We start from the raw sequence: 26,881 nt of genomic DNA on the forward strand, positions 1-26,881 counted from the left end.
CTTCCTGAGGAAACGCGGGAGGAGGTGCCCCGATCCCACGTCAGGGGGTGCGCAGGGAAGGAAGGAGCCGGGAATGCCCCCGGGGGGGGCTATTTTTGGCTTTCGCTGCCAAAAAAACGGGCGGCCGGGGACTCAGCACCCCCTGCGGGGACGGGCACCCACCCCACATCTCCCCTTCACCTGCTCCATCGCCTCCCAAAGCTGCTTCAGGCCATGTCCCCCACCCCACCTGAGGCATCCGTCTGCCCCCTCTCCTCCTGCTGTCCCCCCCCGGGGTCCCCACGTCCCCCCTGGGGCACACGGCGGGCCCCACGCTGCCCTTTGAACCAGCCGGGGGCCAGTGCCCGCGGCCACCGCTGGCCACTGTCCCACCGCCCGCCTCCCCAGGAGCTTTGTGTCAGCAGATGCACAGGAAACACCTTTTTCCTACCCAAGCCTGGCCGGCCAGGGGGGTGGAATCCAGGCTGGAAGTGTGGTGCTCCCCCCAACACGCAGGATTTAACTCCTCTGTGCCTGAGCAGCCCCAATTCCCATCGCAGGTCACCCGCTGGCCATTTGGGGTGGGCTGGAGCACACCTCACTGGCCATTTGGGGTGGGCTGGAGCATGCCTCGCTGCCACTGTCCCCAAGCCAGCCCCCTGCAGGGGCTCTGGCACCGTGCAGCAGGCTGCAGCCCTTTGCACCAGAACACAAAAAGCTGCAGATTCACCGGGGAACAGCTCCCAAAATCCCAAAAGCAAAGACAGAGCAAAGGTTGTGGCGGGTGCCTCGTCGGAGGAACGGGCACCCCGTTTATTTCTGTTTCCAGTTCTAGGCTGAGGAAGTACCTTGCCTGTAGGGCCCCCGTGCCCCCCACGAGCACAGAGATCGCCCAAATTTTCCAGTTGCCAGCAGCAGAAACAAGTCCCGGTACAAAACGGATTCACCCCACATCGGAAAGGTGCACGAGGGGCGCTCGCTGCGCCGCAGCCCCACGGCTCCTGAGCGCCCGGACACCCAGCCCTCAGCAGGGCAGGGTGCTCAGCCCGGTGTGGGCACCCATAGGACAGCACCCAGGCAGCCCGGGTGCTCTTCCTCCTTCTTCACATTGCAGGGATAAGGGGAGGCAGGGTTGGAAAGGTGTAGGGGGGAAGGAAAATGGGGGTGACGGGCCCCTGGGTGGTGCCCACAGACCGGGTGCGGACACCCGTGGAGCTGCAAGCAGGGAGAAGCAGGGAGCAGCACCCATGGGTGCTGAGCCCCCCCGGCTGCCCCCACCCCACTGCTCTGTGCCCACGCAGCTCCTGGGGGTGCCGGCTCCAGCGGGGTCAGAGGGGCGGCGATGCGCTGTGGGGGCTGCCCGCCCGCCCGTCCTCTCCCACCGTCTCCAGCTGCGTTTCGGGTGACTCGATGACTTCCCAGGCTCCGGAGCAGCTGGGTGCGGGGGGGTCGTTGCTGCTGCCCTGATACCACAGCCCGAAGCTGCAGAGAGAGAGCAGATAAGGGGTGTGGGGGAGAAGAGCTTCCCAGGGAAGCAGCCGGATCCCAGCCGGCCTTCTGCATGCCCGGCTGCGAGCACCCTGAGCGTGTGGCAGCCCCCAAAAGGCAGCAGGGTTTGTGTCTGCACAGGAAAAGAGAAATCCCCCAGAATCGAGCAGCCCCGCTCTGTGGCAGCACCCCAGGGCAGGCACCGAGCTCGGCTGGTGTTGGGTCCACGGCTGAGCCCAAAAAATGCTCCCTGCCAGCAGAGCCACCCGTCCCCACCAGCACCTGAGATGGGAGTGAACTTACAAGCTCCTGATTTTGGATTCGGGAGGCTGGCCATCCACACAGTCTGTGCTGCGAGCCGGGAGCCAGGAGCCCTCGTCTTCCTCACTGCAGCACAAAGGAAAGGACAAAAACCTGGCTGAGACAAACAGCAAGCACCAGAGTCCCCAAGGCACCCGTCTGTGCCCCAGCACCACGCGTAACGGGCAGCCACCCCTTCCTCTGCCCCAGGAGCAGCCCAGGGAGAGCCCTCCTGGCATTTTCTGCCTCTTATTTCAGGTCTCCATCGCTGCCTGGTGGGAAGGACCCACGCCCATCTTTTTCTCTTGCTCCCAACCCGCTCTATCCCGTGTTTGCTCTCCAAGCCCTTGGCACCCACAGCCACAGCAATGCTCACAGCCCACAGCCAGCCGCATTTCGTGGCGAGCACGGCCCCAGCACTGTGCCCTCAGCCCCCAAAGCTCTCAGATATCAGCTCCAAACCCTCGGCGCTTGGTCAGCAGATGCTGGTCCCACATCGCCAGGGCAGCAGAGCCGCAGCCCACGCACGAGTTTGTAGGCAACAAAACCTGGCACGGCGCTCAAGGGACCTGCAGCCACTGCTGCTGCCTTGGCTGGGTGCTGGGGGGATGTCCCCAGCCCTGCAGAGCCCTCAGCACACCCAGAGTCTGTGCCAACTGGACCTTGGGGACACGATGGGGACCAGGCAGGCCCTGCAGGACAACGGGTGAGCCCCAGGAGAGTGCTACAGGGCAGGAGCTCGCATGGTGGTGGCTGTCCGGGGCTGGCAGGGTGTGAGCAAAGCGTGCGGCTCCCCCCAGGTGCACAAGCGAGCAGCATTTTTAGCAGGAGGAAAAACGAGCTGTGCGGAGCTGGGGGAACCCCCGCGCTCCTGAAAATCCCGTTCTGCCTCTCCGAAGGCACTGCAGGTTGCACGTAAAAAGGTTTCGGGTAGGTGGGGAGGACCCATCCCTACCCTGGGCGGCCTGGCTCGGCAAGGGCCCAGCCAGGAGCACCGTGAGCATCCCATCCCTGCCCTTCCCAGCCCCCCGGAGCTCCGAACAGCACCAACCACCTCCTCCTGCCCGAGGAGGCTGCCAGAGCTGGGAAGGGGCCACGCTGGGAGCCTCAGCTCCAGCCCTGGAGTGCTCTCAGGCTGCTCCAGGTTGTACAAACCCCCCTGCGCCTGGGTCCCCCCCGCCAGGAGCCCCCAGTGCAAGCAGCAGCAGCAGGTTTCAATGGCACAGAAGAGCTCAGCCCCCTTCAGACCTTTATTGAAGCCCCGAAAGCCAGTGAGATACGTCCCCATGCGTCCCCCCGATGCCACAGAGCAGCTTCAGCTCAGGCTTAGCCCCCTGCCTCGAGCAGCAGCAGCACTCGGAGGGTCCTTCCCCTCCCCGTGGCGAGGAGTCTGCTGGAGCCAGCACTGCCCACAAACATCTGGCAGAGCCTCCAGGGAACATCTCTACCGTCATCTTCAAGGGCTCTCTGCTGGGTGGCCTCCAACCACGCAGTGCAGGGACCAGCCCGGAGGTCCCAGCACCACCACCGTCCACGCAGGGACGAGTGGCACTCGGCCAGGGAGCAGGCGTGTGACGGGTGACAGGGACATGTGAGCGGCGAACAGCCCAGCCCCTGCAGCACTCCCAGGGCTGAGCCAGAGAGAGACATCAAGCACAGACAATAAACCTTTGATCTCTGGAAGCAGGCAGGGGCGAAGCAGGGAGCCCTGGGGAGTTCCCTCGCAAGGTGTCACAGCGCAGGGAGGCACCGAGCCGGCCGGCATCCACCCCGCTCCGGAGACCTCCCCGTCCTCGGACCAGCCGGACTCACCTGCTCGCCGACTCCTCTGCTGTCCCCAGCATTTTGGCTCGGATTTTTCTTTTCTGTCTTTTGATTGTCGACTTCATTGCATTCAGGAAGAAGCTGGGAACTCTGTCTTCGTTCAGCAGCTCCCTGGAGAAGAGAAGTCGGTAGTTAACCAAAGAAATCCTGCCCGGAGCAGCCAAGGGGTGCTACGGGGACAGGAGGCACCCGGCTCGATTCCCTGTGCCACCAGGGAAGGGCTCACCGCTGGTAATAGGCCAGCTCCTCCTGCACCAGGAACAGGTTGGTCTTGAGCTCGTTCCGCTCCTGCAGGATCTGCTGCAGCTCTTCCTTGGAGAAGCAGCAGTGAGCGGGGCTCCTGCCCGCGTCCCGGGGCTGGGGCTCCTCGTCAGGCAGCGGCGCTCCTTCCTGGGGGACGGAGAGGGTGAGCAGGGGGACGCAGACCCTAAAGCCCTGCTCTCACCTCCCACTGCCAGGCGTGACAAATGACAACCCCTCCTCGGCCACTCCGAGTCCCCCGTGGGTGCCAGCTCACCGTGCTGGGCTTCGGCTGCGGCGCCTCGGCGGCAGCCCTGCTCCTCCTGTTCATCTCCCTCTGGGTTTGCACCACGACGGCTTCCAGGTCCGACTTCCTCTCCAGCGCACTCTTGAGCTGCGCCTGCACCACGGCCACCTTGTGCCGCAGGTCCTCGTTCATGGACATGAAGCGCTGCAGCTGCTCCTGGAGCTGGAAAGCCCACGGCAGCCCCAAGTGAGCCACAACAACACCGCTCGGCCGCCACCAGGGCCACCAGCGCCTGCAACGGCGTGGGAAAGGCATCTGCCCCGGCAGGCTTGTGACACCGGCCCCGGGGAGGGGACAGGGAAGCAGGTCCCGAGGCCCTTCACGTCCTCCAGCTCCCCCGCGCTCACCGCCTCCGTGTCTCGGCTCTTGCAGACGATCTCGTGGGCTTGGGCACGGATCTCGTCCCGCTGCTTGTCCACCACCTCCTTCAGCCGCAGCATCACCTCTCGTTCCTTCCGCGCCGTGCTGTCTGCGCCCAAACGTGGGGGAACGGCCGTGAGCAGCTCCCAGGACCCGGGGACAGCCTCGTGCCGGCACCCTGCGTCCGTCCCCACCACCCTCCTGGCACCCCCTGGGATCCCAGAGCCTGCGGGCGCCTCCACCTCCCTGGCACGAGCTCCTCCCAGCCCACGCAAGGAATATTTTCTGTCCCAAACCCTTCACCCGTGCATAAAATCAGGGGATTGAGGGGTCCTGTGGCTCACACCAGCCACCACTCTCACTCTCTGCTAGGACAGGGGCACCCACAGGGACAGCCGGTGGTGGCAGGGCCACCCTGAGCCCGCAGGGACACCCACCTTCCTGGGACTGGCTCTCGGCGAGCTGCCCCAGGAGCTGCTGGTTCTGCTCCTCCAGGTGGGCCAGGCGGCCACGCAGGGCGCGCTCCCGGCGCTCAGCCTCCCACAGCCTCTGCTCCAGGTCCTGGGGGACAGGGACAGCGGGGTCAGGGCCACCCCAAGGGGCTGGGGACAGCTCAGGCTGAGCCACCCCAAGGGGCTGGGGGACAGGACACAGCCGGGTGGGTGTGAGCCGATCCCAAGGGGACAGCAGCGTCCCTCAGGGGATTCCTGCAAGGACAACGGCCACCACGGAGGGGACCCACGGAGGAAGAAGGGCCAGGCCAGGCAGCCACCTGCCCTCGGGGACATAGCAGAGGGGTCAGCACCTCCCCAGAGGGCCAAAGGGCCCCTGGCCGGGTGCCACCAGGAAGGGGACGGGGGGGGGGACAGGCCACAGCTTCCCCCCCGGGGGATCCCATCAACGCTCACCTCCGCGTCCTGCCGCCCCTCACCCTCGGAACCCGCCGGTGTCACCGGGGCCACCAGCGCCTCCAGCAACTCCAGCAGCCGCACAACTGGCGGCACCAACCCGGCCACGGCGTCGGGCCCGAAGCGGCCCGAGAGGCGGCGCAGCTCGGCACCCAAGGCGCTGGCCATGCGGTAGACGTGCGGCGGGGCCAAGCGGCCCGGAGGCGTCCGCCACAGGGGCTCGGCGCCCCGCGGAGGCTCCGCCATCGGCCACCACCGTCACCCGTCACCGCCGCCAGCAGCACCGGACGCGGAGCCCCGCGCTCGCTCCGCCCCGTCCCGCCCCGTCCGGGGCTGCCCTAGCGAGGCGTTCACCTTGGTTAAAAAAAAAAAAAAAAAAAGTTTATTAAAGCCACTCTACAGACGGTACAACCACCGAGACAACGCGTGCGGGGTGAACGGGGGACGAGGGGGGTGTGAGGATGGGAAAAGCAGGGGGAGGCTGTTGAATATCAACAGTACTAAGGGTGCCGGGGGGAGCAGGGCTAGGCGTAGAGGTCCTCCCGGTCGGCGGAGTAAACCTCCCCCTCCTGCAGCAGGGCGAAGTTGAGGAAGTGAGAGGGGCGATGGACTTCGTGGTAAAACTCCTTGGGGTTGGCGAGCTGCAGCTCGTACTTCATGTTGGGGTCGTGGCGAACACCTGGAAGAGAGAGTCGCAGCTGAGTCAGAGCTTCCACTTTCAGCTCCCTCCTGTCCCCATCTGAAAGCCCTCCCTATCAATCAGGAGCTTAACGAAGCCCTCTGCCCTCCCAAGAGGATTCTTAAGCAGAGTGTGGAAGAAGTTTTAAACCCGCAAGTCTCCACACTTTGTGTTGCATGGCTCCCTCCCCCAGAGGCTTACAATGCCTCCACAGTGCTTTCCTCTAGAGTAAGTCAAGCATTTTGTCTGCCAGCCTCTTCATTTCCTGACCCCTTCTGTGGCTATGGTTCACCAAGCTCATGTCCTCCAACCAGGGCTCCCTGCTACCCCTCCCTACCGGGCACAGCTTCCCTCTCCCATCATCATCTCTTCTGCCTGACAGATATTAATTATTCAGTGGCAATACACCAGACACTACAATCCGGAAACACAAAATGGTCTCACGTCTGATTTCTCTCCTGCATCAGAGTTTGCCCTCTTGCTGCCTCAAATCATTAAGAACTGACATCCCTGCACAGGTACCAAGGAAAGGTCAGACCACAATGCTACTATCCCTGCCAGTTGCTCAGAGGAAGATCAAGCTTCACAACACGTGAGGAATGTTTCGCCGAAGTAGCCATTTCCTTCTCCTCCCCAAGCTGTTTGCGTTGCCTCCCTTCCTGTCCCCTTCCCGGGGCTCACCCATGAAGTTGTAGTTCCAGGATCCTTGCGCTGGAACCATGAAGAAGCCGAGGAAGCGATCCGAGAGCAGCATCTGCACCCTCTCGTAGTGGGACGGCAGGTAGCCCTTGGGGTTGTTCCCTTTGTCCGTGTTCTGCCTGCCCCACTCGTAGCCGCTCGGGGTCAGTTTGTAGGCTGTCAGGGTGCAGGAGCCCGGGGTAAAACTGAAAGGAGAGCAGAGAGATGATGCAAGTCAGATTAATCGGGGACAGAGGGAAACAAGAAATGAGCAAATGCTCCCCTTTCTGCCAAATTTTTAGTTTGAGACTTCAACGTGTTCCCAAGAGCTGCGCCCTCAGCAGCCTGGCTTCTCTCTGCCCTGGCAGAGGGGACACAGAAGCCCTGCTGCCTCCCACCTGCAGGTGATGATGATGGTCTTCTCCCCGTCCCAGGAGGGGTTGTCAGCCATGACCTTGGCATGGGTGGTGACATCCTGTGGTGACAGCTGCGGGGACTCATTGGGCTGGGTGTGAATCCACCCCAGAGGTTCCATTTCCTGATAAAAAGAAAGCGAAAATTGGTTACTTTACAAAAAGAAACTGAAAGCCAAGAGAGAAGCAAAAGCTGTTTAAAAACAAGACAGCTTCAAGCACGGTGCAAGGTACACGGGGACTACAGGCTTCTCCCTTCCACCTGATCCCAGATCGGGCAGACTTCAAGCTGAGACACTGAAGCTCTGCATCCACAACAGAACAAGGGCACCCTGCAGAGGTAACTGAGGTGAGTGCATCGGGGCTGAGCGTGGCAGCAAGATTCTTCCATCGCCTTAGGTCTCTGTTAAGGAGAGGGTGATCTTCTTCCACCCTCCCTGGGAGCAGCTCAGCTCACCTTGAGGTACTCATGCTGCGGCAGCTGCCCCGGGAGATGCACGGTCTGGTGTGTTCCCCACTGGGGCACCATCACGATGCACCGAATCTCCTTCACTTGAGGGTTGTCTGGAGGGCTCACTCCGTACAGGTAACCAGCAATCTAGGAACACAAAAAAACACTTTATGAGCCCAGAAGAGAACTTCCTATAACCATGTAAGGGTCAGTGGGCCTGTTCTTAGGTCCTATGGCAGGTATCTCTTGTTCAGGAGGTCCTCACTAGAACAGAAGATCAGTTTTGTTCTGTGCTGAGTTTCCTCCCAAGTCTGGCCAAAGGAAGCCATCAGCACCTGGCTAGAACTTTTCTCAGCCAATATCAACGGTGTCTACCTCCAGCCTAGAGACAGCAGCAGGAGCTGACTGCCCAGGATTGGTGTACAACCCAGCAGCACGGAGAAGCACCACAACAGACTTGTTGCACACTCACCTGGGCCCGCAGATCTGAGATGCAGATGAATTTCTTCAACACGTTCTTGGGAAGAATGTACGTGTAGCCTGTTTCCTTTATATCGTCTGATGAAACGTAGATGTGGTTCGTTCTCAGGTGGAGGTTGGCAGCTGAAATTGCTCTGTGAAGAGGAGACAACTATTACAGGGTGCACAGGTCCTTCCTGAGCACTCTGACCTTTTCCACTGCTGTCTGCCTCCCTACCTGACTCGCCACTCAGTCTTGGAGGAGAAAGTCTGGGTTTCGTAGTTGCTGGTTGTGGAGGTGATGATTTCGTCCCCATGTTTGTTAACAGTGCGGGTCTGTGTGGCTGTCAGCTGTGACTGCTCTTTGGTTTGCTTCTCAATTTCTGCAATCTGCTGTCTCTGCTGAGAGGGGGCAGAGATCTCCATGCCCAGGATAATGTCTCGGATCTCTGATTGTGTCAGGGATGCAACATTCACGCTGAAAGATAAAATTCACTCAAGTCAGGCACTTCAAAAATACACACCGGACCCTTCTCACAAGGGCACAAGCTTGGAACACAGTCAGGGCACTACGAAAAACGAAACCAAAACATTTTAGACAAGAGGAAGGACCAAATCACACAATGCACAGATCAGAAATCACAGATCAAGTATTTTTATCTGCCTTTCCAGAAAGCGATTAATATAACCAATTTCCCTACAACTCTGACCGTTCATTGCCAAAAGCCTTTCAAAGTCTTCTATCTGCACAAGGAGTGCTCGGGCCACACAGTATTTAGAGCAGGAAGGAAAGGCTGACAGGATTACTGCAGCAGGACACTGGCTTACTTGTTCTTCTTGCCATAGTCAGCAAGGATCAGATCTTTCAGCTGCACCTCCACCTTGATCCATTCCTCGTCTGTCAGGGTTGGCCAGATGTGGTGAGGCTCTGTTATGGTTGTCTTGTCTGGTTTCAGAATCACTTTGGCTCGATCGTTATTCACATGTAGTGCCCGGAGAATCAGAATCAAGCGGGAGAATGCCTTAGAGAAGAAAAAAAGATGCAGCTAGTTAGAAAATCCGTGTGTTTTTTTTCTTCTCCCTTTCACACCACTCCTCTCTTTGGGCACACCAACAATACATGAGAAGCGCCAGTGGAATCAATCTGAAGAAAAATCCTCGCAGACTAAGAGCAAGTGCTCTTGAGTAAATAATAGGGAAGGACTTCTGAAACCTTGGCTTTTGGTTTGTGTATCAGTGGCAAAGCAAAGTACAGACTATGCATGTCCTCACCGTGTAGGAAGAGATTGTTTTCAGCCAGTCATCATAGAGATTGAAGAGAACCATCTGGGGTTCAGTAGCTTTCAGGATGAGATCACCAAACTTCTCCACTTTCAGACAGGCCTGGAAAGGTAGCTGCAACTCTGAGCCTTTGATCACAATATTGGGGAAATCCAGCAAGTGCACCTGGAGTTTATTGAGAAGAGGAATTAACTCACAACTGTTGCAGAACATTGGGCCAGATTAAGACTTTCACGGGAACACAGAACAGTTCTGCAACCTCACAATGATTTTACAACGTCCCTAAACACCAGTGTGCACGTTGTTACCTCAAGTGGGTCCAACATGCCCTTTCGAGTCACTATGATCTGTTTAGGCTGCTCCTCCACGGGAAGCGATCGAATCAAGGCAGCCACTTCTTCTGCAGTCTTCCACTTGGCCAGCTATAAAAAGACAGCAGGGTTAGAAGAATATCTCCCTGCTCACAGCAAAGTCTCCATACTTCTGAGAATGAGAGAGGCTCAAACCAAATCCTAAAAATACATCAGAAATGTATGGCTTGTTTCAGATCAGTGACAAGGCCGAGCATTTCCCTCTCAGTGGTCACAGAGGGCAGTTCCCATTCCTGGAGCTCAGTTACTCCTGACTGGCTGAGAAAAAACAGCTGATTACACCACCTCCCTGGCTTCATCACCTCAGTGTCTTTTCGCTGCACTGGATGTTCGTCCAAGAGCACTGTGATTTGCTGCGACAGTCAGCACAGCGCTGTTTCTCAAGTCCTGCTTGTCGACATAAGCTCTGAACACCCCAGAGCCTCAAAAACCTTGCAACATCAACGCCTGCATTCTTACTTCTTTATCCCATGCAAATGTTTGCCAGAGCACAGGTTACACAGTGACAATTGGAGCTCCAAACCTGTTGGGAGGCGGGAAGCTAAACACCCTCACGATGCCTTCTACTCAACTGTATATTCCAAGAAACCAGAGCCCAGCCCTGCCTCACTGCCCAAAGCACAAAAAGCAGGCAGGCCCCACCTGTCCCAGACGCTTCTGTCCTGCCCACACAGATGTATGGATGATCTTCAGGAAGAGCTGTCCGGTCCTGGGATTGAAGATGAAAATGGCTCCGTTGATAGGTTTTGTGGTCAAATTCCCTTCAAAAGTCTGAGGAAACAAGTGAAAGTTGAGTGAGACGAATGCAGCTTATCCACACACTTGCACAACAACTGACTTGCCACATGCTTTGAGCAAGAACTGTACTGGAAACTGTACTGGAAACTGAAACTGGAAAGAGCTGCTCTGTGCACATTGCAGAAAAAAGTAGGCCCATGCTGATTCCTAGTTTTCCATCATGCATGCCTCCACAATCATCCCCAGCAAAGGACATTTACAGTCCTTATTCCTTCCCCCTGAAGGTGCCCCCTGGCCTCACCTTATGAATGGTCACTCTGTACACGTTGGTGTCATCCACAAACCAGATGATCTGGTTGGAGAAGAGCTCTCCATAGTTCTGAGAGGAAAGGTACGGTTCTGTGGGCTCAGATGAGTACAGCTGCAACCCCTTGCGGATTCGTTCTCTCAACACATACAGCGCAGGATTTGCCTTCATAATTTTGGCCATAGCCTGCTGGATCAGAGGTTTGCTCCCAGGGAACCAGTTCCCATATGCACTGAAGAAGAAAACAGACAGAAACAGTTGTTGCTATCGGCTCTAAGATGAAGCAACAACAGCTGTGCACAAGTCCTGCCATGCAGCAGCCAGGCTCCTTTCTGCGGGCTGATAACTAACTTCTGTGATGTTCTTGGAGCTGTTCACCTATAGCTTTTCCCTATGCTTCCCCTCAGTGAGAAACTAGAGCACACACATGTTGTGATCTCAGAAAGGTTTCATCTTCTCTAATTGGCCCACTGGAGAAGTCTGCTTTAAACGACATAGCCCTAGTTCCCCCCAGTGAAGAACAGTTGCCCCCTTTCACAGACAGCTTTTAAACAAGGCCTGTCCCTGACCTCCAGGAGCAGTCTGGCAGAGAACCCCTAAGAAAACAACTGATTAGTGAACTGGGAGGACGGAACCATTGTTACAGCAGACATCAGTGACAGAGCTGCCTAGATGCCTCATCCCATTCAGTGCCTACCTCCAGCTTCTGCCTTCCTCCCTCACACCCTTGCCTGGACTGCAGCCCAATTCAGAGATGCAGTAAGACATCCAGGAACTACCAATTACAGTTAAAATACAGACGGTGCAGATCTTACCTGTGCAAGTTATAGGCCAGATCGATGGCAATGAGCACACCGGTGGGAGATGGATAGATACTCATGTTGTCTGTAGTGTAGTCCAGGAACTTGGCTCTTGCGTAGCGCTCAATATCATGGGAATCGTAATCTCCCCAGCGCAGCTGGATATCAATCCAGTACTTCTGAGTGGTGGTGCTGTCCATCACATCTCTAAGGAGAAAGCAAACCAGAATAACTCATCTGGCACAAAACTCTCAGGCAATTGCTGCTTATCTCTTTGGCAGAGAGTAACTGCTACCAAATCTGATTACTGAAGCCGGCTGCTGTCTGCATACGTTCCTGAAAAGAAAGTTTCCACTGCTCTCTTCACACAGCATCTGAATGCAGAAGCTGTTAATAATGCTACATGGCTACTCATCTACTGCACAATGAGCAGCATCTATCCCAGGGAATGTCTGCTGAGGATTCAATTAAGTGAACACAGCACAGGTACAGGTAAGTGTCCAGTTTAATCCACACCGTGGGCCCAGGACGGCACAGCTCCCCGGAGTTTCCTGAAGAACTACTCAGAGCTCCTGAGGCTGGGCTCATGGTAAAGGGCAAATGGAAGAGGGAAGAGCAGCAAAGATGCTCTTCATGTTTTCCAGAAGGCGGTGCTAGAGGTGTACCAACCACCTACCCAAACTAGCCCTGCTCTTTGCCAGGTGTTATCGTGTCCTCCTGGGTCCCCAAAGAAAACCAAAGGTGCCCGAGAGAGATCCTCCAGCTCAGGATGACAGCCTCAGCAGCTCCTTCTCTGCAGCTAGATCAAGGACAGAGAAAGGGAAGCACTTACTTGGAATCTGCAAGCAACGATGGACGTGACACATTCCACTTATAGGAAGCAAAGAGAAGGATATCTGCACATGAGGAATTCATCTTGTATGACTTCCTGGGATGGATTGTCTCTTTCTGCACTGTCTCAATCTCCAGAGCATCCAGCTCTTGATCAAACACCTGGGGAAAAGGCAGTCAAAGGTGAGTTGTGTTCAAACAGTCTAGCTAAAAGAGTCTATCCTCAGCAAAGACCTGGCAGATGGCCAGGAAAATCTAGTTTCCTCCCCCTCCCTACTGAATTGCAGGAGGAGTAGCCTTGCTACTGTTGTGAGCAGGAGGCTGTTGGTACACAAGGAACATGTCTGCAATGCACAGAAACAAACCTTGTTCACATACTGCTCACCTGACACAAATCCATTACAATGCTCTCATGGATCTTTTGCCACAAGTGAGCTCGGAAAATCTGAATGAGAGAAATCTTCAGCGTGGGGATCTTGCCATGCATAAAGATACCTGTCAAATCCAGCTGCACCTGAAACCCAACATACACCTGCAAAGGAAAAACAGCTGTGAGAACAGGCAACAGCACAACTGGTCGAGTTTAGAGAACAGAACTGCTCCTGTTGAGGAGGCTTACATCTACAGTTCATCTGCAAGAGGAGTTCTGAAGGATTTGTTAACTGCTCTCAACTCAGCAGAAGTTTCTACAGGCAAGCTCCAGATACTTACATTGGCTCTGTTAATGGTAGGAGACCACCACAGAGTGAATCTTCTGTTTGGAATCTGATTCAAACCAGATCTCTGGGCGTTTGTCAGCTTCTTCCACTTCATGGACTCCTCAAAGCCACTGGCCTTCTCCCTAGAATGACAATCAATCACAGCTGACTGCCACGCACCATATATAATAGAGGCATGGAACAAGCACACCAGGAGTGAGAAAGCCTGCTTCAGGGAAATAAGTTTCCATGAATTCATATGTGAAAATTCAGTCAGAGCACAATTCCGGGTACCCTCACAACTGAGCTATACAATGCACTTCTGGAAAACAGAACACACTCAAAGCAGGATCAGTACAGCTTGAACCATGAACTCCTCCCGAGTGCATCACTAAGCTCCAGTTTGCATGACAACGCCAGATGAATGTTTCTCTTACCAGAACAGACCCTCCCACGTGGGGAAGTAAGTGCCCTTGAAGAGAGTGTGCTCCAGGATGCCCTCCACTCCACCAAGGGCCTGGATCATATCCGTGCGGTAGTTGTTCAGGTTCCAGAGCTTCCCGTCGTGACGCTGATGTGTCCACCAGAACGGGTTCTGTTTCAGGACCTGCAAAAAACAGCCCACGAGTGAGAAGCTTTGCATTTAGATCTCTTAACTGTGCTGCGTTAATTTTAGGAACCAAGATGATGATGCCAGCTAACAAGTGAAAAACCTCACATACTCTGTCCTGGAAGACACAGCTCATCTGCAACGTGAATTCTGCCAGTGCTACTGGGCAATGCAGGCTGGGCAAAATCTAAGATCAAGTCTGAACTTCACAATCAGCCAGAGAAAGTCCCTGTCAATACCTGATACTGTTTGAAGTCAGTCCTGACTCTCCATCCTTTATCATATGCTAGGGTGTGCCGGTCCTTCTGGAAAAGTGTGTTTATACGAGGAATCCCCCTGTCCCATGAGTCCTCCAGATCTTCCAGCGTCAGACGCCTGAAGAAAAGACAGCCCCCACACTTTGTTACATCTCCATTTTATGACAACGCATTAATGAATATTTCAGTTGATGAGATCACAGAAATGATACAGACCTCAGGGCTCTGGCAGGAGGTTCTAAAATGCCAAGAACTCAAGAGGCTCAAAGCTTCCACAGCTTTTACTGTGAACAGGCTGATATCAAACAGCCAAAAGGAAAAGCTTGCCCTTGTAAGTGAGCAGAACTAGCTGCGCAAATGGGTCTGATGTCAGCTTTTCCTGGCACCATCTGGCATATCATTTATCTTAAACTGTGCCATGGGTGTGCTATCTGTTTGCAGAGCCCATGCCTCCTCCAGAGGTAAGACTGCAGCTCTGCAGGCAGCCTGTAATGTGTATCACAGACCCAACAAGGTCTGCAGAACCCTGAGACAGCAGCAGACCTCACACCACTGCCTGCCCCCACCCAGCTGAGATGTGATTGCACATGGAAACGTGTTCATGGAAACGTGTACCTGTTCTGGGCTATAGCCTCCTGTCGTTTGAGGGCATATTCTGCCCATACTCTCTGAGAGTCGATGAATTCACTCTCCCATGGCTGGATGTAACGATACAAATTTGGGATGAGCTGGTCCTCCTCATGACTCATTCCTGAGCGGAAGTGAGTAATGCCGACGTCTGTCTGCTTGGACCACCTGGAGCGAAGAGGCAGAAGAGTGAGGTGGGAGCAATGGGACATCGCGAGTCACGTTGTCATGACCTACTGTGAAGACAACCTCTCTCTTTACCAAGTCACGCTTTAGCATTCTCAGATATTTTTATGGCAAAGAATTATTTATCAGAACATGCAAACCTTGTGGGCGTTTAGGATAGGGCAGCACAACTCACCTCAGGTCAGACTGTGGGATGAGAACGTGGCCCATGGAGAGCATGCCCAGCCCTCCCAGCTCTTTAGGGGTGTAAAACACCACCGGTGGGAAACGGCTAGGCATCTTGGAATTCAGCCCAATTTTGATTCGAGTCTGGATTTTGTTCTCGCACTTCACCAGCAAATCAAGCAGCTCCTGAGTATTCACAACAGCTTCCCGGAAATATGTCATCAGGCCAATCAGGGCTGTGTTCCACTTGTTGACAATCTAGGAAGGAAAACAAGGGCTTGGTTCTCAGCCTGTTCCCCAAGCATCTGCAGAAAGCTCTCTCACACCTTTCTCCCACCTTACCTTAGTGAAGGTTGTAGAGCCAGAGGCCATGAGGATCTGCCTCACTCTGTTGTGAAACCTCTGCATGGACTCGTCATCCACACGCAGGAAGCACTGGGCTGTGCGCTCCTTGGTGACCTGCAAGAGCACAGGGCTATCAGTTCCTTCCTGGGAGCCCTCCATCCAAGACAAGGTAAGCAATAAAGTGAGCTCTTGCCATCAGGGATTCATCAAACATGAAAGGCAACAGGCTGAACAGCACCTCTACAGTTTTGGATCCACCACCTCACCCCCGACCAAGGATTCCCCATCCCTCACTGAGTTCCTTTTAGCTCTACCTGCCACTGGTCCCAGGAACACAGCTCGTAAATGCAGACCCCCCCCCCAGCAGGTGTAAGCCAAGCTCTGATGCCAGGAGTCCCAGCAGGGTCTCCTCTCCCAGCCTAACTCTCACCCTACCTCATTCTGCAGATTCCAGACACCGTCCTTGTGGGTGAACTCCTCGTAGCTGGTGCGACATTTGGGCAAAATACGGCACTCAAAACCACACATGTTAAACAACAAATTGGGGTTGTCCTTGCTGTAAACGGAGACGAAGCTGTTCTCCCATTGTACTGTGGTGACGGATCGAGGCAGGCGGTTCTTGATATCCCAGAAAACAGCACGACCCCTGAAAAACAAGGCACGCACAGTGAGGCCAGGCTGTCTGTTACCACGGTGAAATACAAACTGGGCAAGCTTTCAGGGCTTTCTTAGCACCACAGTCTCTCACATCCATCATCCACTGTCAGAATTATGGCACAAACCTCCTCATTTCATCTTTTTTTTTTTTTCCTGAGCACCTGTCTGCCAGGCTTCAACACTTATTTATCACAACTAATTTTCCCACCACCCTGCTCCTTGTTTTTTCCAGCTTGCAGCACTTACAGGTTGACATCATGTTTCATGAGGCGCATCCGAGCATCCCGGGGCCAGCACTTCTTGTTGTTGTAGCCGACGATGTTCTCGTTGTTGGGATCTGGATGCTCTGTCAGGTAGCGCTGAATCAAGTCTCTTGCCTCATCTGCTGTAAACCTGGAAACACGCAGAAGAGAAGCTGGAGTTATATGACCACAATGATTAGGACCTGCTTAGGGATAAGTTGATTGCTGTAGCACATCTGAAGGTAACTATCCAATTCCTCCATCTTCCCACTGAAAGGGACTTCAGTTTCATTAGCACAGACCAACCCTTGACTGGGTTATCTTTCCATGAACACACATAAAACGCTACATCCACTTGCTAGGAAGCCCCAGGAGGCTTATTTAGCTGTGGAAAATCAATTTGACTTTTGATGTTGCTTTTCTACTGATTCAGCAAAGCTCTCCTCTTAATATGGTGAACTGGGAAAGCAAGAGGAGGCATTTGGACACCCAATTGTTCTGGAAAATCTGTTAATTCAAGCATTCCTGATACTTCTTAGCAGAGGGGGAAAAAAAACTGGAGTAGAAGCATACTAACTCCCCCTTTCAAAACACCCACTGCAAGATGCCAGAACAAAAGTTAAGCAGAGGAAAGCAGGGCCCTGTGGAGCTCTCACCTGAAGAAGATGTGAATGCGGTCGATATATCTGCAGAAAAGGCGGATGGGATGGGCCACCTCAGTGGCAATGTCTTGGAAGCTGAGGAAGTCGTTTGGCATCTGGGGGGGCCCAGCCATTTCGCTGGCACGGTGCAGGCCCAGCACCAGCAGGTCCATCACAAGCCCGTAATACTGGACAATGAAGGAAGCAAACTGCAGCCCACGAATAATCCCATAGGAGTTGGTGTGATTCATGTCCTGAGTAAAAGAAGCAAAAGGGTGAGAACCTGACTGGCACAATACACCAAAAACCTTCATGTGAGCAGCTGCTTTTCAGCAGGACCCACTAGGGTTTCCTTACTCCCTAATCACTTCCTTCTTTGCCAAGCCTTGTGTCCCCCCTCCTACCCATGGGTCTCAGATTTCTGAATTTTACAGTCCATACCCCCCCTTTTCTGACAGTAATCATCACCTTGTAGTTGATGACCACGTTGTTTTTGGCTGTCATGTAGTCAGCGATGTTGTGATCAACAATGAGACGCAACAGCCTGTTGAGCAACGTCAGGTCAATCTTTTCATACATCTTCTCAAATCGAGATTCCAGCATGACGTTGCATTCACCTTCACTTGTTTCCCAAACATCCTGCAGGTTATTAATGCCTGAGGAGACAAACAAGTGTGTCATGTTAGCTGACAAGGCAATTCTCAGAGTGCAGAAGCACCATTCTGGGCATGGAAAGTCAGCGTGCTTCCTGTAACACCTGATTTTCAGCCTCCATTCCCTCCAATCCATCCAGAAATTGAAACAGAAATACAGTCAACCACAAATGCTATGGTTAACCTACAAAATACAGCTTTTGAGCCTAATAACTAACTGTACTATTGTCTGAAAGTTGCAAATATGAAAACTCAGCAAGGGGATTCTTAAGCAGCAAGCTCACATTAACAGAACTCATTTTATCAGGGAATACAAACCCTCACTAACCTTGGCACCACTTGTACACTAACAGTGGAGGAGGTTCGGTGTCAGCAGGTTTGATCCAAGGAGGGAAGAGTCTTCGCTTATCAGCCTCATACCACAAGTACTGATCCAGATAAGCATCTGTGATTTTCTCCAAGGGCTCAACGTCATAAACAGGAACCAAGTGGCTGTAGAGATCCATGAACTCAATACCCACCTAAAAAAGAGAAGGTAAAGCTGAAGCCTGCATTTACAGAAAACACCTGTCAAGTCTCTTGATAGTCTTGGTAGAACACAGCATAAGTTTTTAGTGTTCTCTTGCTTTGACCAGGACGCTCACCTCCTTGAAGGCTCTCTGAGTTAAAAGGTGTCGCTTGATTCTGGACAGAGCTTCATGAGGATTATCGTAAGCCTGTTCAATCAAGCCCAACTCCTCTCTCTGCGACTGATTCAGGCGAGATTTCACACTGAAAGTGAGAAAGAACAGCTCACACACCCAAGCATGAACAAAACTAATGGCTGCTGCATTAAATCAAAGACAGCATCAACCAAGTGGGTCAAGACAAGATCTGTAATTCTTCACAATCCACATTCCCCAGTTGCCCAACAGCCCCCAGAAACATGGCATTGTTTTTCCCCAAGTGGCAGAGTCCATGAAGAACCCCCCGGCAGCCTTGGCAGCACCACAACCTACAGCCTTTACCTGGCCATCAGGGTCAGTTTTACGGTGTACTCAATTTCAGGAATAATGGACAACAAAACTTTCAGAAGCCCTTCCCAGTGCAGATGTCTGACCCTTGGCAGAACTCAGTCACTTCCTGACGCTTACCTGTAAGCTTCCTTCAGCCTCTCCAGAGCTAATATGAGCAACTTGGTGTCATGCTTGTAGGACAGAGGTGGGAATGGAATGGGTGAGAACCTCCTGCTTTCCAGCCAGTGCACTGTGGTTGTGTACACAGCAACAGCCTCTTCTGCTGTGATGTAAGGCCCATCCTGCACAACCACGACAACATGATTAGTCAGTGAAAGCCTGCTTATAAAAACAGCACAAATTTAGGCAACCTCAGGCAGGACATAAGTACCTTCAAGTAATTATGCTGTCGTTCCTGCTCAGCTTTTAAGTAGAGTCTGGTCAGCCGGCCCAGATTCTTCTTACAGACAGTCTTGTCCACAGTGGCACCGCGACGGATACGCTCTCTATTGTAGTGAGCTGTATTTGTCCACCAGTCAGCTTTTGCCTTCACGTACCTCAGGATCATGTTCTCAATAGGAGTGGGCAGCCCAGGAACCTGGGGAGGGACAGTAATATGAGGGAAACAGGAGTGGGAACCTTAATGAGAGCAGTTCACCCTAAGAGATGTTATAATTGAACTGAAAAGAAAGGTCAGGTGAGGGACTTACCTTCCAGGGGATGTTGGCCTTCCAGCACCGCCAAGCCTCGCTCAGATGCTGCAGGATGGTTCTGGCTTTGTTCTGTTTGATCCCTTCTGGCATCATGTCCAGAATGTCATGCATAACGGCTGCCCTCAGCTCCAGGTCAAAGTGAGACTCCACGCGCTGCTTTGTGACAGTCTTTGCTACACCCTTTGAGTGACGGCCTGCAGAAAACAAGGTACTTCAGCAGTTCAGACATTAGAAGAGGGCAGTGCCCCTCTTCTTTGTATTAAAGGAGTGTCCTGCAAAGAGGTGCAGGGTATCTGAAGAAGTTTAACTGCCACAACATTACTGATGAGTTTGGAATAATTGATCAGGGTGCTATAGACCCCAGAGCACTATGGATCAGAGAATCCCACTTCCATTTATAATCTACTGTGGGGGCATTGGTCTTGTAAGAGCTCTAAACAGGACAATAGCTGCTGGGGCTGACAAGAAACATGGACTCAGATCACCACTTGAAACAGAAACCTTGAGTTTAAGCTAGCAAGTAAACAGCATTAATCTTTAGCAGACAATCCTCCCATGTCCGAGATTTACACAGCGTGCTGACCTTCAAACTGCCTGGCTAGCAGATTCCCCAGCCAGCGTTCCAGCAGTGGCGTGATGCCCCTCATGAAGAACAGCCACACTCTCCAGCCTGGAGCCCAGAAGCCACAGCCAGGACCTTTGCCCACAGGCCCCTGGAAGAAGAGAGGCACGGTAACAGGAGGTCATTTACGGACACTCCAGGATCCATCCCCTCTCGGTCAGTTTACTTGGGGTTACCACCTCATCGGAGAAGTGGAACTTACTGTGTTAAACCTGTAGTAGATGAGATGTTTCAGGTCCTTGCACATGCGAATCTGCCTCATCAGTTTGTACTTGTATCTGTACATTCCTGTCAGCTGACCTACATGGGCAAAGATGTACTGCAAGCCGTCTGCCAACTGAAACACAAGGAGCACAGTCAGAGATAACAATCAACACTGCACACATTGCCTCAAGAAGCCAGGCTTATTTTGCAGCTGTGAGGAGAGTGTATTGGGCTGTGCAAAGCTCCCACCAGTCACTCATGCAATCATCAACTCTTATGAACTAGAATAACAGCAGCATTTCACTCAATACCAAATGCTTTCTTTGCTTCCCTCTTTTTTGTAACACTGCAACAGTCATTTTGTGCATCCCATATAAGCCCATCCAGATATTCCATTCCTTCTCTCAACTTCCCCTCTCCACCTTTAAAAGGAAACAAGGAAAATAAAGAATCAAGCCTACCTGAAACGCATCCACGTTTCCCAGTCTGTACTGGACGTGGCTGTCCACCACCAATTTAGTCAGGCGCAGGACCTCTCGGCACAGATGGAAAGCGTTACCGAAACGGGATTTCTTCCTTTCCTGGAAGAGAAAAGGCAAAGATTGAGGATTTCATAGAACCACAGAATCTTAGAATATCCAGAGTTGGAAGGGACCAACGAGGATCACGGAATCCAACTCCAAGCTTCACACAGGACCACCTAAAAAATCAGACCATGTCTGAGAGCACTGTTCAAGTGCTTCTTAACTCCAGCTAAGAGTCGAACAGCTCCAATTTGGTCAGTCTGTACAGCAACTGACCAACTGAGTCACTGTGTTCACTATTACCACACCAGCTACTTAAAAACCTTCAGGTATACTTTACTCTTGAGTAAAATAGCACATAGGCCGATACCTTGGTGGTAAGGGTCTTCACTGGCTTCAGGTTGAAGTTGTAATCTAAGTGAAGGTAGTTCAGGTTCTTTCTGTGGATCAGCAGGTTCAGCATGTTGTAGCCCTGGCGACACACCTGCAGGCCTACTTCCACCCAGTCCAGCTTCGTTGACTGGAAAAACTTTGTAGCCTTGAAAGAGCGGAACAGGTACCTGGGGAGAGAAGAGACTAACATCAGCTGCATCCCCTACAGCAGCTCCTCCTGAACAGGCCCTCGCTTACCTCTTCTTCTGTGCCTTGGGGGGTCTGTGTTTGAGCGCGTTCAGAACGTAGTATTTCAGAAGCTTCTGATAGGAGACTCGCACTTTCACTGGCTGGCCTGCTGGGCAGTGCTCACGATACCTAGGGATAAAATAGATTTCAAATTTCCAGGTAACTCACATTCCTTATAAAATGGTAAGTCTCCAGAAAGCCTCCTGAAATCTCCAGAAGCCAGCCACTCACCCACCACACGATCTCTTTATTTTATTTGTATTGTAATGTAATAATAATGTCACAAACACTAGAACACCCTTTTCCCCTGGGAAGAACTCACCAGTTTTTGACCAGTGGGATGTCAAGAGCTCTCCGAGTCCTCCCAGACCTCAAGTTGAAGGGCCGTGGGGCCCAGAGCAGGGCAATGCCATTGGCTGTGTTGTCTGTGTAGAGCGGAGTGTCCTTCAGGAAAGGTTCCACAAACTCTGGTAACTCAAACTCTTCATCATCATCAGGCAGTGGCTCCTGACTCTGAAATACAGAAAACATGCAACACGTTGTGGATGGGGCATCCATAACTCCTCTGGGCAACATGTTCCAGTGCCTCATCACCCTCTGAGTGAAACCTCCTAACCTCTAATCTCCCCTCTTTTAATTTAAAACCATCTGTCCTTGTCCTGTCAATATCTGATTGAGCAAAAAGTCGCTCTCCATCTTTTTCTAAGCCCCCTTTAAGTACTGAAAAGCCACAATGAGGTCACCCTGCAGCCTTCTTTTCTTTAGGCTGAACAGCCCCAGCTCTCTCAGCCTTCCTTCACAGGAGAGGTGCTCTAGCCCCCTGATCATCTTCATGGCCCCAAAGGCTGGCTACTGGACCCTGAGCTAGGTGTTACAGAGGTAAATTAGGGAAATGTCAGCTCCATGAAAAAGATAAATAGCCTATAAGACAATACTAAAACAACACTGTTATTTAGGCATTGAACTTTATCCTCGAGATGAAAGGAAACATCTTTGTGCAACTACAAAAAAGACAACAGTAACTACATTTTTGTTTTTGTGAAAGAAAGGCTTATGTTTTCTCTTGAAATATGTACGCATCTGCACCATTATCAGAAACAAGGTTATAAAAAGATGCTAAAGCCCAAACACCTCCACAAATGCAGTTTATCAGAGGCTCTCCTGAACACTGACTCACCTTAACGGAATGTCTGTGTGAAATGGGGTTGATCAGGGGGTCGAAGTAAAAAGCCGGGAGATCGGGATCTTCGGTTTTAATGAAAACAACATTGGGAGTATGATACCTGCAACACAGAACAAATCATTAGAGCATCCCGATGGCTTCCTTCTCCTCTCCCTGCTCTCAAGACTGCTGCACTTACCAGGTCAGGTGGACGTGGTGGGGCAGGTTATTGTACAGGTACGGGAAAGCAATTTTATACTCCGTCCTGATGGGCTGCCTGATGATAATTTTGTTGATGTCATTAAATTCATTCCAGTCTTCATCCCTCAAATGAGAAGAAAAGAAATTGTCATACCAGCACTCGAGAAGACAGAAACACAAATGTTTTTGACCAAAGATGCAGTATCTGTGCCTTTCCTTTAGCCTTCTCTTCATCCTATGAATCACTCAGTGTCTAAAGCAACAAGCACATCACAGACAATGATAAACCTGAGCAAAGACCCAGAATTATCTCACCCAAGGCAAGGCACGTGATAACAGATTAGCCCTCATGACCCTTCAGGTAATTACGTATCTTTCCTCCAAAATCGAACACTTACTGAAGATTGATATCTCTAACGAGAGGCTCGAACTTGGGCCCTCCAGGAATAGCCATGTTCAGTGCCTTGGAGGTGAAGAATGCTTTCAGGTCAAACAAATAGAAGTAGTTGTCATCCACCAGGTCGGTGAGCAGCTGATTTGCCAGCCGGTACAGCGTGGACATCATGGGCAGGGTGAACTGCCACCGCTGGTACGTGGAACCATTGACATACCTGCAGGGAAACAGAACGGGATGCTCACTGTACAGCCAGAAGACAACTGGTCCCGTACTAAAGGACCACAAATAACCCAACACCTTTCCCTGAATGCCATTTGCAGAAAATATTAAGGACAGCCAACTCCTGTCCCCTGCTAGACAGAAAAGAGACGCTGCAGGATTGCTAAGAACTTTTATGGATTACAACCGTCCAGTTCCTTGCCTCAAACTGAGGCACCAACATCTGAAGTCATATACAGGAGCTTCTCGTAAGTGCACTCTTAGTAACCACCGACTCAAATCCCAACTAGACAATCCAGGTTTCCATCTCAGGCACAGTAAGACACATCAGAGTTTTAGCAATTACCCATGAAGAGACAGACAGACTTTGTTTGCCCTCCCTAGGTGCTGAAGACCGAGGGATGGCTTTACAGTGGTCAGATTCCCCCTCCTATCCTTGAGGGACATTTTTCTCCCCACACCAACATCACACATAGCCCAGTGTTGCACAAGCAAAGGTTTTATACCACTACATACAGGTAATTTATGTAGTGAATAATGTTTGTTTCCCACTCCCAACCCCTCACTGGGTTGTGCTACGTACTTCCTGTTGTCTTTCAGCGGCTGGTGGTCGTAGAACCAGTCTAGCACAGGGGCATCTTCCTCTGGATCCAGCTCAAGCTGAATTGCTTCCAGGGGCTCCACATCCAGGATGTTATCGGCATAATCCAGAGGTGGCTCTTCGTCATCAAACGGGGGGAACCTCATCCTCTTGAAGTGACGCCTATCCCTCTTCTCTCGCCTCATCATAATCCACATCGACCTGGCAGAAACCAGAGGCCGTCAGGCACCGCTTTTATTGTGGTATCAGCGTGGGACTTTGCTCACAAGATCCCACCGGGGTTAAGGAAGGCAGCACTTACCCCCACTGCGCGATGTACACCGGCTCTATGACCCAGGGAATCTCATTCACAAAAGAGATGGCTCCAGTGATATGGTACAAGACTGGAACGTCTCTGATTTGCTCCCACGGCATGGGCATGTTCTCCAGGAGCTTCAGAACAGCATGAGGCATGTACTTCAGAGCACTGCAATCAGAAATCAAGGAGTATCACAGTTAGAAGAGATCTCAAGAAAACAGGCATTTGTCTGCTGGAAGCCCTCTCACGTGTACATCTGCCAGCCCTGAAAACTGCTCAGCTAACCTGCTCCTAAAGGCCTCCAGTGACAACACCGCAAACTTCCCCTTCTATCCTTGCGCTTCACTGATCTCATTACCAGAAAGTTTTCTACCGGTTGGTTTCACAGAGATCATTACATGTTAAAAACATCCCATCAAAAATATTTTTGTATATTAATATTTTGTATATTAATCATCCAAAACCATATTGGCTACTTGATGCTCCCCCCCAAGACCCTCTCAGGATTCAGCACGGTGTTTTTTCTCAAAAACTTAAAGCAACAAAATCCTTTGCTGATCCTCTTCCTCACTGCCATCCTAGTACAACTGCCTGGCCTGCTACGCTGCTTTCTGTGCCCAGCTGACACTGAGGGAAGGAGAGAGGGCTCTCCCTTCAGCGAGCACCCTCAGCACGGCAGCAGCTCCCGGCGCATCCCCCGGGAGCGGGGCTGTCCCGTACCCCAGGTAGACGCGCTTGTCGTGGCGGAACTTCCTGTTGGTCATGTCGCCGTGGTCGCGGATGATTTTGCGGACGTGCTCGGGGGGCATGTCCTCCTTCTGCGCGTCCACGAAGCCGAATTTCCTCTTCTCGGCGTAGCGCTTGGCCTGCAGCTGCTGCCATTTGCGGGCTGCGGGGACACAGAAACCAAAACACGGCGTCAGGCCGGGCCGGGCCCACTCGGCAGGCCGCGGCCGGCCCTCACCCACCTTTCTCCTGCAGCTTCTCCTCAGACATGTAGTCGGGCAGCGGCGCCAGCGGGCTGGGCACCGGGGCGCAGGCCCCGCGGTACGGGAACACGGCGGCCATGGCGACGGACCTGCGGGGAGACGCACCACGGGCTCACGGCGGGGTCCCGGCCCCTTCACGGGCCCTCTCCGGGCCCTCCCGGGCCCCTCCGGTCCCCCCCCGGTTCCCGGTCCCCCCTCACCGCTGCCCCGCGCTCCCCCCCCGCAATGGCGGCGCTGCCCCCACCGCCGCCGCGCCTCCGAGGCCCGGATGTGGGCGGGGCGCGCGGCCTTGCGGTCTGTCCAATCGGCGCTCGCAAAGCCTGACGGACAGCGGGACCAGCCCGTCAGAGCGCGGGGAAGGGTGGGGAGGCGGGGCAAAGAGAGGGAAAGGGAAAAGAACGGTGCTCGCGGTGCGCTTCCCGTGGGGGGGAGGGTCCCGCCTTCTTCTGGTTTTGATTGGTGGAGAGGAGAGCGGTGACAGCTCGGAGCGGGCTCTGATTGGACAATCACGGGCGCGATGCGGCCTGCAGCCCCTGGCCCTGGGCTTGGGGCCGTGAGGCACCCCCAAAGCGGGGGGCGCGTGGCAGCAGGGACGGTGCCAACACGGCCATAAAACCCCCAAAATCCTGACTGCTGGAGGAGCCCTGCGGGGTCATCCGGCCCAACCACCCCCTGCCAGCACTGCCACCACTGCAGCGTGTCCCCAAGCACCACCAACCTGCCCCTAACCGCCCCCAGGGATAAAACACGTCCCCAAGCACCACACCTACACAGCCCCTAAACGCCCCCAGGGGCTGTGGTGGCTCCACCACCTCCCTGGGCAACCCGTCCCAGTGCCTGGCTGCTCTTCCTGAGCAGAAATGTCTCCTCATTTCCAACCTGAACCTCCCCTGGCACAACTTGAGGCCATTCCCTCCGGTCCTATCACCAGTTATCTGCAAAAAGAGGCCAACCCCGACTCCCCACATCTTCCCTTCAGGATGAGACCCTGAGCCTCCTCTTCTCCAAACTAAACACCCCCAGTTCCCTCAGCCACCCCTCACAGGATTTGTGTCCCTGAACCCTCACCAGCTCCGTAGCCCTTCTCTGGACACATGGCCCCGGTGTGGGCAGTGCAGAGCGCACGTTGCTGCTCTGAGACTCCCACAGGGGCTGTGGGAGCAGCTCCTGCAAAAACGTGTGAGTGGGTAAAACCAAAGGGAAGGCACTGGCAGGCAGCTCCGAGAGGATCACAGCCATGTAACCACCACCCGCAGTGGCACACCACCAAGGAGGCGCTTGCAGCACCTGCAAGTGCCATTAACAGCATAAGCAGCTTTGTTCTCTGGCCTCCCCCTACCCACATGCATTGTTCGTCTTTTTCTGTGTGTGTTTCTGTGCCCATATTTTCCTCCTCAAAACTAGTGCTGCCTGCTCCTAGCAGTGTGTGGCCCGTTGCTTCAGCCCGTCCCTCAAACCAGATTTAGAAATAACATTCTACCTCAAGATTTTGAGGCAAAAGGTTATTTGCCACGCATACAGCACAACAGATCCAGTGCATTTCTGAAAACAAATACACATAACCCTGACTGGGGTAATCCTGCCCTGCTATGTGGTGCTGGGCTGTTAGGAAGAGTTCAGTGTGGGAGAATAAGTGAGGGAAAAGGAAAAGTGTATGTGTATGTGTTAAAACTTCTAATTCCTTGTTCCAGGAAAGCCTGAGGTACATGCAGAGCAAATTGCAAGGCTCCTTCTTGCTTTGCTGCAACCAGTATCAGGAACGAGAGCAGCAAAGCCATGAGATCCATACCCTGCGTGCGACTGCCCTGCAGCCTGCCCTATTTCTCAGCAGGCACTTTCC

The 26,881-nt window shown here is 53.1% G+C and overlaps 2 protein-coding genes across 2 annotated transcripts; both read right to left on the reverse strand.

Moving 5' to 3' along the window:
* Positions 1–762: 762 nt before the first annotated feature.
* On the reverse strand, positions 763–5,791 carry RILP (Rab interacting lysosomal protein). Its single transcript, XM_082776418.1, has 8 exons — positions 5,407–5,791; positions 4,936–5,059; positions 4,486–4,607; positions 4,109–4,300; positions 3,818–3,981; positions 3,580–3,702; positions 1,771–1,854; positions 763–1,461 (listed from the first exon to the last, which is right to left on the reverse strand). Exons 1-8 carry the CDS (start codon positions 5,650–5,652, stop codon positions 1,308–1,310), a joined length of 1,209 nt encoding a protein of 402 aa, XP_082632544.1. The 5' UTR covers positions 5,653–5,791; the 3' UTR covers positions 763–1,307.
* Positions 5,770–25,359, reverse strand: PRPF8 (pre-mRNA processing factor 8). Its single transcript, XM_082776417.1, has 43 exons — positions 25,242–25,359; positions 25,021–25,130; positions 24,773–24,941; positions 24,056–24,220; positions 23,737–23,955; positions 22,936–23,148; positions 22,536–22,661; positions 22,352–22,457; positions 21,497–21,687; positions 21,184–21,303; positions 20,924–21,113; positions 20,491–20,610; positions 20,028–20,162; positions 19,787–19,916; positions 19,201–19,397; positions 18,882–19,088; positions 18,629–18,792; positions 18,140–18,266; positions 17,824–18,016; positions 17,311–17,498; positions 16,858–17,096; positions 16,206–16,352; positions 15,738–15,948; positions 15,300–15,416; positions 14,968–15,215; positions 14,595–14,774; positions 13,962–14,097; positions 13,550–13,719; positions 13,126–13,255; positions 12,800–12,946; positions 12,416–12,576; positions 11,599–11,790; positions 10,778–11,015; positions 10,381–10,509; positions 9,676–9,789; positions 9,359–9,532; positions 8,915–9,108; positions 8,325–8,564; positions 8,100–8,241; positions 7,634–7,774; positions 7,162–7,301; positions 6,767–6,969; positions 5,770–6,085 (listed from the first exon to the last, which is right to left on the reverse strand). The coding sequence occupies exons 2-43, from the start codon at positions 25,118–25,120 to the stop codon at positions 5,931–5,933; spliced, it is 7,008 nt and encodes a 2,335-aa protein (XP_082632543.1). The 5' UTR covers positions 25,121–25,130; positions 25,242–25,359; the 3' UTR covers positions 5,770–5,930.
* Positions 25,360–26,881: the final 1,522 nt, after the last annotated feature.

This window comes from Aythya marila, assembly GCF_965140915.1.
Source record: "Aythya marila genome assembly, chromosome: 20".
Lineage (NCBI taxonomy): Eukaryota > Metazoa > Chordata > Aves > Anseriformes > Anatidae > Aythya > Aythya marila.

Bases quoted from the DNA above. Each gene is read 5' to 3' on its own strand.
- RILP (XM_082776418.1), bottom strand. From the start codon at position 5,652: ATGGCGGAGCCTCCGCGGGGCGCCGAGCCCCTGTGGCGGACGCCTCCG. The intron at 3,703-3,817 runs GTGAGCCCTTCC...TCTCTTCTCCAG, and splicing joins GAGCTGGCCTATTACCAGCG to GGAGCTGCTGAACGAAGACA. The intron at 1,855-3,579 runs GTGAGTCCGGCT...TTTGTGCTGCAG, and splicing joins GCAGAGGAGTCGGCGAGCAG to TGAGGAAGACGAGGGCTCCT.
- PRPF8 (XM_082776417.1), bottom strand. From the start codon at position 25,120: ATGGCCGCCGTGTTCCCGTACCGCGGGGCCTGCGCCCCGGTGCCCAGC. The intron at 24,942-25,020 runs GTGGGTGAGGGC...GTGTCCCCGCAG, and splicing joins GGAGAAGCTGCAGGAGAAAG to CCCGCAAATGGCAGCAGCTG. The intron at 18,267-18,628 runs GTAAGCGTCAGG...TCTCACTTTCAG, and splicing joins AGGCTGAAGGAAGCTTACAG to TGTGAAATCTCGCCTGAATC.